This window comes from Pygoscelis adeliae, unplaced genomic scaffold (assembly GCF_000699105.1).
Source record: "Pygoscelis adeliae isolate BGI_AS28 unplaced genomic scaffold, ASM69910v1 Scaffold57, whole genome shotgun sequence".
NCBI lineage: Eukaryota > Metazoa > Chordata > Aves > Sphenisciformes > Spheniscidae > Pygoscelis > Pygoscelis adeliae.
Genome location: NW_008825615.1, coordinates 2,253,345 through 2,265,348, shown reverse-complemented (window position 1 = coordinate 2,265,348; position 12,004 = coordinate 2,253,345). Strand labels below are relative to the sequence as shown.

The following is a 12,004-nucleotide window of genomic DNA, read 5'->3' as shown; positions in this document are numbered from 1 at the left end:
CAGGCTGCCCAGGGAAGTGGTTGAGTCACCATCCCTGGAAGTATTTAAAAGATGTGTAGATGTGGCACTTAGGGACATGGTTTAGTGGGCATGGTGGTGTTGGGTCGATAGTTGGACTCGATCTTAGAGGTCTTTTCCAACCTTCATGATTCTATGATTCTATGACTCTGATAAAGTAAATGAGGGAGGAGTGTGCTAAATTCAGCATTCTGCTAATATTGGAGCTGTTTTACAGTAAAGTAACAAGTCAAGGACAGGAACCAGAGAGATGAAAACTATGGGTAGGAATTGAGAGGAAATTTAGCTAGGACAAGCTAGTACAGCTGGACCAACATTTATCTAAAATCTAGGCAATGGCTTTGACTCTTAAGAAATTTCTTTTTTTGGAGGAAGGGGGGAGGAGATGGTTGTGGGTAAAAAAAACCCGACAAACCAACACCCAAGTAACAGAGACTAACTCAGAATTACTGGATGTGTTTTGCAAGCACTTTGGCAAAGAGAAGCAAATAATTTTGTTTCTGAGCTGGATACACTGTCAGAGGGTTTGAGCACCACTCTTCAAAGTCTTGGGGAAGGGTCTCCATCCAGTGCTGGAGCACTGGTCCAGGGTGGGATACGTACTTTCTGCCTCATTCATCATGATGAGGATTCAGACTGGGAAAGAGGAGTGCTTGCAGTGGCAATCAGTAGCCCAGGAAGGCTGATCTCCCTTGGCTTTACACAGTCAGGAGGTTTTGGGAAGACTCTGTAAGGGTCAGAAGAAACTTGTTGAAGCTCTTAATAACTTTTAAAAGAACTAGACCAGAAGTTGCTTTTTAGCCTGAATTGTACTTTACCTTTTTTTTCCCCAAAGTCTGCTGATTACGGTCTGTATTTTCACAAATGTTAGGTACTTGAAAAATGTAGGTTAGCTTTTATCATGTTTCTAATTTATATTCCATTCTTCCACTTACTCAGAGGCCAAACCTGATTACAAAGATTACTGATTATGAAGATTAGCTGCAATGTTATGTACATGCCTTCTTTTTAGCTTGGTGTGACAGGAGAAAAAAAATATAAATGATAGTTGCCTCTGGATTGCGGAAGGTACAGCGGCAAAATGCATCTTGGATTGCCATTGAAGTGATTGCCGTACTAAATGTGGCAGTTCCGCTTCACTGTCTGGCTGTACTTTTTGTAGAGCAGGAAGGTGCTGGACAACTCTTAAGAATGGGACAGAAGAAACAGCTGCTTTTCAGGTGGAGCTTGATGTACTTACGAAAGGGAGAGATTCACAGTAGTATTGAATCAGTGACCTAGGAAGTTTCTTCTGGGTTGTTCCTCCCCCCCCTTTTTTTTTTTAAACTGATAGATTGGAGTTGGTTCTGTTTACTCTGGTGTTACAGTGTGCATTCTCAGAGGGCTGACTTTAACCTAGTAAAGGAACAGTCTGTGTCTGTGTTGTGTATGGCATGATATTTCTTGACATGGTATGTTTTTAGTAGGTTTCTTTTTCTAGCTATTTCCAGCTGTGTTGAGACTGTCGGAGCATGGAGGCAATCTGGTCAGACATTTAACTTCACTGAAATCTGAACCTGAGGAGGAAGGAGGAGAGATTACACTGGGGTTGTATTAGGAGGGAGACTTTGAATATTGACAAATCCTCTTTTTTTTATTGGCTTTTTTTTTGACCATGTAAGAAATCTTAACTCTCATAGCCTTTGGCACAGCTGCAAGTAGGCTTAGCCTCTCCTAACAAAGATAAATTTTGTAGAGGCAGGCGTCACAGATGGTGAGGTTGGGGCTTTGTAGACATATTACCACTTGGAAATACTCTGTCTCCTTCAGGTGTGCCACTGTAACTTTTGTAGTAATGGTGGAATTCAGATCAGTGCTTTCACCTCAGTTTATATTAAGGAGAGAGGCTGCTTCAGTGATCTGGCTTACAATGTGAAGTTAAAATGGTGCTGTTGGCTCATATGTATATTGTACAGTTGTACTGTGAGCAGTAATGGAGCCAAGGGGATAAATGGCCTGACCAGTTGGTGGGGGAGGTGTGTAGTGCAGGGAGAAAATGTCAGTGGTACCACTCCATTTAGAAAACACCAGCTCACCCAGTCTGACTACTGAACATCAGAAGTGGCAGAGTAGGGCACTTCCTACTGCGCTGCTCTGAGAGCAGGAAGCACCTTTATGGTGGGACAGTCTTTGAATGCTGTTGGATATATGAATGTGAGTGTCTACCAAAGTCCAGAAAAGAGTCTAAAAGAAAATAAAACAGCAAAACTGGAGAAGGGAAGTTAATGAATGCCTGTAACTTATGTTGCAGAACTTAACGGGAGTGGACTCTGGTTTTGGTGATGCAGGCTGGCAGTGACAGTTGGCCAGCTGTAAAACATCACTGGCCCTTCTGAAAATTAGGGGTGTGTGATTTCCCCCCCCCCCATTTATTTCTGATACACAAGGTATTTCACCCAACATGAGAGGGCACTGTTTTGACCCATAAGTAAGATGAATTCTACAAGAGAAAGTTGGATGCCACTTTCAGATTAATGTTGATTTAATTAATTGTAGGCAAGTGGAGGTTCCTAATAATTTAATGCATATGCAGAGGAATTCAGAAGCCTATTTTCTGAAAGCAGAGAAAAACTTATGCAAAGTGACCTGTGAAGAAAAAATATTCACAAAACAATCTAATACACAAAAATACACTTCAAAAAAAAAGAGGGAAAAAAAAAAAAAAGAAAAAGTGGAGATGGGGAGAAGATGAAGTGTTCAAATGCCACAGTGACTTTTTGAATATATGACTACAAAAAAAAAAAAGAAAAAAGCTGTTGTAGAAGCAAAAAGTATGTTCTGCCTGAGGAGAAGCGAAGACAGGAACTAGAAATCAGAAAATCCAGAAAAGTAGGCACCACGTGCTTTGTAAATTAAAATTTAGAAAGTAAATAGACAAAGATAGCCAGGAGATATCTGTGACTGGCAGAGATGCAAACAAACTCCTTTTTTGTGCCTTTGGATCAGAAGAAACCTCAGTAACAGTAGAGAGAGGTAAAATAGGTAGGAATGGTCAGGGGGGTCAGAACTCTTGCCAGGATGTTATGAGTCTGTGTTAGGAAGGAAAGGAAGGCTGATACTGCAACTTGGGAAAGTCATGGGATACTTTCCCAATCTATTTTAACTTGGGACAGTATTATAGATGTAGGCTTACATACCATATTTTTTGAATAAATGTTGTGTTATGTTCTGTTTATTTTGAGTAAATGTTTAGAAGTTAGTAGGTTTGCATAATTTGCACTTAAATGAGTGAGACCTAAATGAAATACTGAAGAGAACTCAGGCCACCTGCTTTAATTTTTAAACAAATACAAAGAATGTAATTGATACAGCAGTGGGTTGGAAGTGTGTCAAGAGCCACAATAAAGCAAGGAAGATGTAGCTTTAGGCTTAGTAAACTTAGGAATTCTGTTGGGGAGGGGAACACCAAACAAACCACAAGCCAGGCTCGTTATTCATGAATTACAAGAGCACACAATGCTGGCAGGTGTGATTTTTGTGGGGAGTAGTAGTTTATCAGAATCTTGATTTATTTTTTTCTTTAGTTTTTTTTTCTTAGTTGATGAGTTAAGTTTTGCAGTTTGATCAATATAATCTATGTGCATATTTTTAAGACATCTTACTTGATCAGACTTGACATTCTGGTTATCAATGCAGTTGCATATCATTGAAGCATGTCTGACTAATTGGTAGGTAATAGTAGCTGTAAATGGTTAAGTGGTGAATCTTTTAATGGGAGTATTTCTTTTTAGATAAAACTTTCAGGTACTACAAAGTCCGGTAGGATGGTAGATAATCATGAGCTATTCTGTGTTAGTAAGGCCAAACACAAGATGGATCTTGAACCACTGAATACGGTCTATACTTATAGAATGATGCTGAAAATAATTTAGGGCTCATAATGCATGGAATTACAGAAATAAACTCATACCAGGGTGCTTTAAGCAAAAAGGAGTGTTACAAACTCCCCCCCCCCCATCATGAAACTTGTACTTGAACCACCCTCTAGTTATTTTACAAAGGGTGTTGAGAGGGGGAGATGTGGCAGAGGAGAGATGGAATAAACCTTGCAGTGAGAGACTTGCAGCTTAACCTCCTTAGCTTACCAGAAAAAGGGATTAAGGAGTGACTTGATTGTGATAAAGTATTTTCACAGGGAGAAAATCTCAAGTTGCAGCAGGCACTTTGACTTTGCAGAGAAAGAGCAAATGGTTTGAATTGATTTCGTTTCCAAATCTGCCTTTAACATGGAAGATATTTCACAGTGGGAGTGTGATTAACAGTTGCGGTCAAGCACCAGGCAGGATAGTTGATTCCGTATTTTCTGGTGTCTTTAGTTAGTCCTGTAGGAGATTCAACATGCTGTGCCTGCTGCAGTGGGTCAGACCGACCATCACGTAGCTTTACAGCCAGCGAGGATCTTTGAGGTTCAGTAGTAGCTGTGTAATGAAAGGTTGAGGGTAGATCGGATACCTGTCCTGACCAAGACTTCCCTCTTGCATGTTTATATGTTAATTTTTTTGAACTTTTACAGTGGAAGTTTTGAATATTTGCATAAACAAAAAATAACTAACTGAAATGACAGGTGAAAAAGCACCCTGTATACTGTGGGTCCTGGACCAGGTCATATTTTGGGTTGGTGCTCTGTAGCTTTGGGCCATGCTTATCAATTGATTGCTGTCTGGAAATATGTTTGTCCCGCTTGTACCTCTCAAGCTCAAAGCTTCCAGGAATTTGATTCCTTCAGCAGCAATTGTGGATCAATTTTGAAGTCATAAGTGGGCATAGATTTGTTTTAAGTAGGACTGATGATTTATCTGCGGGTCCATTTGCTCTAAGTGAGAACAGTAGGTACATTTTATGCACACAGGCAAAAAGCCATGCTCTTCCCAATTGCTTCTATATTTGGCTATTGCATTGGTGTTTTCCTTGTAATTAACTGGTCGTTTGACTTTTTTGTCCAAATCCATTTGGCTCCTCTGACATTGTATTACAGTTTTCTGCATGCAAGTTGGAAGCCCAAATTAAAAATTACTCAAAAATGTCTTGTGTATGTTGGTTATTGTTATCTGTTTAGGTAGCAAATAGTTTTATCTGTGGTTCCATTTATTTCAGAACTCTCTATCTTACCTCTGAAAGAAAGCTAGATCTTCCTAAATCTGTTGTGTCAAAGAAATCCATCAAAACCCAGAAACCTAATGGTCTCGGGCAGAAATAATTTAAAATAGCAGTTCAGTTCTACAGGGATAGAGGTTTTTGCTGAAAATCCTCTCTTCTGAGTTCTAGCACTGAAGTTGTTTCAGCAATACTTACACATGGGCCAGACATCACAAAGGGAGCTGCTCCTATTTTACTAACCAAGAGAATTCAGTGTCTTCCCTATTTCAGCTTGTTTTTTGGTTTTTCCAAACATCAGTAGAATTCGGGCTAGAAATGGCAGAAAACTTCAGTGGCAGTTTTCTGTTTAAAAATAGATAAAGGTAAATCTGATTGTCCTTCCTCTTTGCCATCCAGGAATAAGATGCAAAGGCTTTTGGGTTTTGCAGTCGTGCTTCACGTGGAAGGGAACTTTCTGCAAATGCAGGTGAAATACTGATCTGTTTTCTCTTTTTCACCAGATTCCATTGTGATTGGATTTTGGGTTGGTCTTGCAGTATTTGTCATCTTCATGTTTTTTGTCCTGACCCTGCTGACGAAGACAGGAGCACCACATCAAGAGTGAGTCTGAAAACTGGAATAACAAATGCAGCCTGCTAAGTGGTGTGTCTGTTCTTTTGCAGCACCCAAACAAGCAGTGACAGTGCTGACATTGCACTGGCTCGGCAACATCTTGTTCTACTCTGTTCTTACGAAAGGGTGCCATCTATAATTGTTTCAAATAATTACAGCAAGCACTCCAAGCACTTCTAGGAGACCAGTTCTGTAGAATTGTTATTAGTGTTCCCTATTTAGCAAATAATCAGTAGGCACACAGTAAGAAGGCAATAGGTGCACGTATGCATTTTCATGCTAAAATGAAGTTGGTGGGTAGGCTGCCAAACAGGTGGCTTTAGATTACTGTTCTGCAAATAAATGGGGTCATTGCAGGTAGGCTCACATTACGATGGAGTGGAACAGAGAAATGTGAATATTGACAGAGTATATACAAATAAAATGCAGTGCGGGTGTTAAACTAAGGAAGTTGGAGTCTGAAGGGTTTCCACGTGTTTGTGTGTTCAAGTCCAAAAGGTAGATATTGGTAGTATTTACAAAATCTTCCCTTAACCCTGTAGCTCCCCTAGTGTCAGAGTGTCTTAGTTTCTGCTGAGAAATTCCAGTAGTTGCTGAAGTACAGATCAGCCCACATGTTTAACACCAGGGTCCCCTGAAAGTCTCAAACTAATCTTTTTTTTTTTCCTTGTTCTTTCCAGCTGATAAGTATGTGCAGACCATGCCTTGCCTCAACCATTTATCTGCATTTGCGCAGCACACGAGCTGTCAGTGTCCCTTCCTCTGAGAAAGTTTGAACCCACATCTCCTCTCAGGCTTGCGTGCCATAAAGTAGAAATAAAAAACCTCTCTGGAGAGTGAGATTGCTTGCGGGCAGGTAGCAATGATGAGAAGCTGATTGTGAAAGGCAATTGTTAGTGCTTATCGCTTCCTAAAGCAGCCTGCCTATCTCTGCCTACTGAAGGCCCTTTCCTATTTAGTCATATGTAGACTGATTCTGAAACTTCATGTAATAGCACATCTCTACAGGCAGAGCCATCTTAGGGAGGACATACATGTATTGTGGAGCCTCTTCTGTGCTCCTGAATTTTTGCTTTTGTGAGAAGGAGGTAGAGGCAGAAGAATTCAGCTTCCCAGAACTGACTTGCTGAATTTCATGGCTAGTATTTTTGCCTCCCTTACAGATTGTCATAAAGTAGCTAGATCCTGCTCCTAAATACATTTAAAGTCCTAAGTGTTGGTGTGCTGCTACTTTTCTCTGGAGATCTTCTTAGCTGAGCATCTGAGTCTGTATCGCACGAGAATAATATGAGAGGGGAAGAAGTGATGAAGTCAAATATGCAACAAAAAGAATTTAATATGGATATTTGTCAAAAGTTTGTACCCTTGTAAAAAATGTACTTTCAAGTAGCAGAGGGCTGCTTGATATCTCCTACTGTGTTTCTGCTTGCTTCATCAATTTTCTTGGAACAGGTTGCCTAGAGAGTTTGTGGAAACCATCTTTGGTCAACTTCTACATCCAGATTACCTGGTCTGAATTCAGAGTTGGCCTTGCCTTCGTCAGGGCATTAGGCTAGAGACCTCCAGAGGTCCCTTCTCATCCTAAATCTTAATATGATTTCTCTTCAGTTGCTGAAGAGAGCCCAGCCATTTCCTTTCTGTATTTGTTTTAAACTTCCTTGCAGCTTTGGGAGCTGTGTGCTTGAATGCTTGCCCACTTATTATGTGTGCTGAGTTGGCACCTTTAACAAATTTGAGCGCTGTTTTTTTTGAGATTGGGTAACCCCCTCTGTGCAGTACTGGAAATAGAACATCCAGGAATATGCTAAGGGCAGTGAATACTGTTGTTTCCTCTTATTTTTGATACACATATATAAAAACTGGAGAACGTAAATACCTACCTGTAAAACCAGTGCAGACTGTGGTTTTAGTTTGCCTGCATCTTCTGTCTTTATACCTGACTGGATTCTTCATGACTCATCGTTTCATTAGTGGCCTGTCTTGCAGCCCTCCTTTGGAAATAGATGTTAATGGGGTTCCTAGGTCTTGGGAGAAAGCCAGCCTGATGGATGGACATGCCTCTGACTTCAGTAAGTCAATTTGGCTGTTCTTTAAAGTACCATTAATGTGAAAGATAAGTGTAACTGGGTTCAGATGGATGGCTCCAAAGTAGAATACTCTGATTTTTCTAGTAGTATGCTTTTCGTGGCTCAATATAAAGGGGTATGATAACATGTACTTTTCAAAATTGTACAAGATGTTCAGAATTGGGTACATTTTCAGATCAGAAGAAAAGGGTCAGGGTATGGATGGGGAGAGGTAGAAATTTAATTAGTTATTGGGAATGATGCCTGTTGCACTTTTCTTTTGTTTGCTTGCATATTAGTATGTGTAGAACATTAGCTTGTGCGACAAAAAATTGTGTTGACAATCTTTCTGAATTTCTGCTTGAAAAGTACTCTCATTCATCACTCAGGAGAAGATAGCATGCTACGTTCGTTTCTGCATTTAAAAATGTCCTTAAATGCATTTGTGCAACAAATGTGTTCATGTAACCTACCTGTACAAAATCAAAGCTTTATGCAGCTATTGAGGCAGATTGTACAACTAGTTGCAGTAAAGGTGAAATGACTGATATTTTTTTTTTTTTCCTTAAGAAATCAGTTGGATTCATTTAAGGATTCTGGGGTGAAATCTGCTCAGAGAAATGCAGATTCACTGAAACAAAAACTTGTACAGATATATGTACGTGTTTGCTGAAAACTTACTCAGGAAGGTTTCGCAGGTTCATGGTAGCACTTCTGGATTGGTACTAAGGATCTGTTTAGATCCCCCAAGTTCCCTTTGGGGTGCCAAACCCTGCTATTTTGGAGGATTGGCTACTTACTCCTTTCCATGGTTTGCCAAGAACCCCAGGTCACTTCAGGGAGTGTTGAGAGAAGGGGTGTTTAAGCTAGAGCGGAATGTCAAGTGTCAGTCCCAAACCAGTATGCCTCTGTTAGAAGGGTATACTGGGCAAAATGGTCTGTACCCTGACAGCGCACTCAAGTCCAGTGGGCAGAGTCCAGAGCGTAATACTGAATCCAGCAGACCAGAACCCAGCATTGCAGGCTGGAAGATTCCCAGAAAAGGGAGCTTGGGTTAGTTCATTGGCAACTGCTTGTTTTGAGTGGTTTTCAGTATGTGTGATGCTCAAGGTGGCTGGCGTTCACCTTCCTGCTCTCTTGTTGGCAGCTTCTGGGACTCTGAGAGTCCTGTTGGCCCAAATATTGCAAGAGGGATTTGATTGTCCCGGTGGCTGTGCTCCCTTCCACAGTAAAACTGGGATTTCTTATTTTGAGCGTTCTGAAAAGATACACACTGAGGTATACTTGCATACTGTAATGAGCAAGACTATGCAAGTTTCTAGTCTTGTTTAAAAAAAAAACCACCACAATTCCTCCCCAAAATACAGGAGGATAGTGTTTGTGAATTTCAGAATCTGAAAATACAGCTGTGTATTAGATCATGTGTTCCCTACTCATTAGCACAGGATTGTTCTCTGTTGTATCTCCTCAACATCCTTGGTCATTGTAAAGTTTCTTTGCATCTTCTATTCTTCCATTTAGATTAGGTTGCCATTGCCAGTCTTGTGTGCCCCTCTGTACAGTTGGCCTTTGCTCCTTCATAGCTCACTGGATTATAAAGCACTTTTTACACCTACAAACTAATTTACTTCTCTAACGGATGCATTTTAAACTTTCTTCCAAAGTCATTTCTTCCTAGGCTTATAATGCTTGTCCTTCTTTCTGTGCTTATTTGCCACCTCCACTGTCTGTGCCACAATACTACATAGAAACTCTTGGTGACAGATTTGCAAAACTATATGCACAGCTTAAATTCAGAGTGGTGATTTCTTTTGCATTATAAATACATAAATGTCAGTCGCCAGTTCTGAAGGCTACCACAGTATTATTCCAGTGTGTTTGCCTCTTGGTGTGTATGCAGTAGATTGTTACTGGTCTGTCTTGCATCGATTTAAATGTTACGCTTCACTTCGAAATGCAGAATGAGCCCATATAGTTTTGATAAACTAGAGGACTGCTTTGATTTGAAGGCTAGTGTAACTGATTTTGTTAGGACAGAATTCTCGTATCGTGTAATGGAAGTAAATTAGCGTTTGAGAAGCAGGGATCTTTAACTATCATGGAAAGACTAATGGTAGGTATCCTCTGGACTTCAAGGGTTTAGGGGTAGATTTCTGAAGGTGCCATCTGGGGCTTTCAGAAGCATGCAGGCGCTTACCTCCTACCGGGGGCTCAAGGGGATTAAATTATTATGTTTCTCTGAAAATCTCTCGAAGTGCTGTGTGCACCCTTAGGATTCCAACTATCTGGCTCCAGTGTCATTTGCTACATGTTCACGTGTGAACAGTATGATTTATTAATTCTTTCTTACTTAACAAAACTTATATTCTGAGAATATGTTTAGATTTTTCACTACTCATCCTCTGAAAGCCTCTGCTGCCTTTCAGATGCAAATAACTTGCATTTTGTGATGATAGCATATAAATAAAGCCTGACAAAGAATGTATTATCAGCAAAACTTCCATCTAGCTTGAGCTTTTCTCACCCCCAGCTGTTCATGGCTCCTGCACAAGTCCATGCAGACTGGAGTTGGTTTGAGCTAACACTTCTAGAAACTCCAAGAAAGATGTCAAGATGTCCTTCCTGGGCTACGGGTCTGAATTGTTGAGACTGTCAGTCTTTATGGCAGTCTGTAGTTCCAGCTCTCCCGATTTGGACATCCAAATGTCATTGACAGAAGTCAATGGAAAAGATGGTTTGATGTCCAAAGAACCAACCACTCAAATTATGCCTTTAGTGACAGCAGCGCTGCCTATGTCTCGGAAAGATTTTCTTTATCAAAGATTTTTCTCAAAGTGTTCTATAAGCCATTTCAAAAAAACTTGTTACCACTTGATACTGTTTGATGTCAAGAGGAAATACTGACAAGTATTTCTGAGCTCACTCAGTGAGCTGATTATTAAAGTATATTGATTACTAGAAGTGCCACTTAAGAGTGCTGGCATTGATAACTTATTCCCATGGAAAATTATCACGACAAATCAAGACTTAAAATAGCTTCAGCAAAGTGCTGGCTTTCAAGGTCTGTTGTCGATAAACTGTAGGGTTTCCTTTCCTCCTGATCATAATGGTTGCTGAAACCAAATTTGCTGTTAAGAACTCGAATAGTCCTACTTTCATGCTTTACTGTATTTTTCTTTTTCCTCCTTAGCAATGCAGAACCTTCTGAAAAAAGATTTCGCATGAATAGCTTTGTGGCAGATTTTGGAAGACCTCTAGAGTCGGAGAGGGTCTTTTCTCGTCAGATAGCTGAAGAATCCCGGTCACTTTTCCATTTCTGTATTAATGAAGTGGAACATTTGGACAAAGCAAAACAAAGTCAGAAAGGTCCAGGTCTGGAGAGTAATATCCACTTCCAGGAAGCTCCCAGGAGCAGTGGAATGTTTGAGGAGGACCTAAATTGTCTCACAAAATTTAACATTCCTAACTTCGTGAACACTGAGCAGAACTCTTCACTAGGTGAGGATGATCTCCTCATCTCAGAGCCACCAATCATTTTAGAAAGCAAATCGGTCATGCAATCTTCCCATCGGATCCTTGACTGAGAAGTCTTTTACTTTAAGGTAAACATTCCCATTATTGTCCAGTTTGAAGCTTTCTTGGCCTTCTGGTATTTTGACAGAAGGTATTTCAGACCTGTGCTTTTTATTGTGTGTAAGACTGGCTCTGCTGACAGAACTCAGTTCAGACAAGAAGTAAAACACTGAATGCTTTATTCTGATGCCTTCTGTGTTCTAAACCTTTTGCCCAGCATCACTTTTGCTTCCCGATTTTTTTTGTTTGTTTGTTTCTGTTCTTTGTTTTTTAAATGACTGCTTATGTCCAGCTTCTGAAGGATACCATAATAATTTGCGGGGACTGCGAAGGCTGGAGCCTACCACTGGGAGGTGTATGAAAACTCCTTGGCCAAGAGAAGTGTAAACCTCAAGTTAAGACTGAAGCAAGGAATAAACAGTCCCTGGGGAGGTTCTGCCGCTTCTGCTGCTCCCAAAAAGGACACCTGAAGCTGAGCAGCCCAATGGATATCTGTTTGGCATTAACTTCAATTTCTGATTCCTAACTGCTTTTCAGTGCAGGTTTAACCCAACTTAGAAAGCTTCCAGAGGGAATACCTTGCATATTAAATTGTTCGG

At 40.4% G+C, this 12,004-nt stretch overlaps 1 protein-coding gene across 1 annotated transcript in view; it reads left to right on the top strand.

The window, feature by feature from the left end:
• The window catches only part of MRAP2 (melanocortin 2 receptor accessory protein 2), a 17,042-nt gene extending 5,457 nt beyond the window's left edge, over positions 1–11,585 (top strand). Inside the window, exons 3-4 of the mRNA XM_009333112.1 lie at positions 5,655–5,754; positions 11,023–11,585. Coding sequence (XP_009331387.1) covers positions 5,655–5,754; positions 11,023–11,416 — 494 coding nt within the window. The 3' untranslated portion in view covers positions 11,417–11,585. The remainder of the gene's footprint in view (positions 1–5,654; positions 5,755–11,022) is intronic.
• The last annotated feature ends 419 nt before the right edge of the window (positions 11,586–12,004 follow it).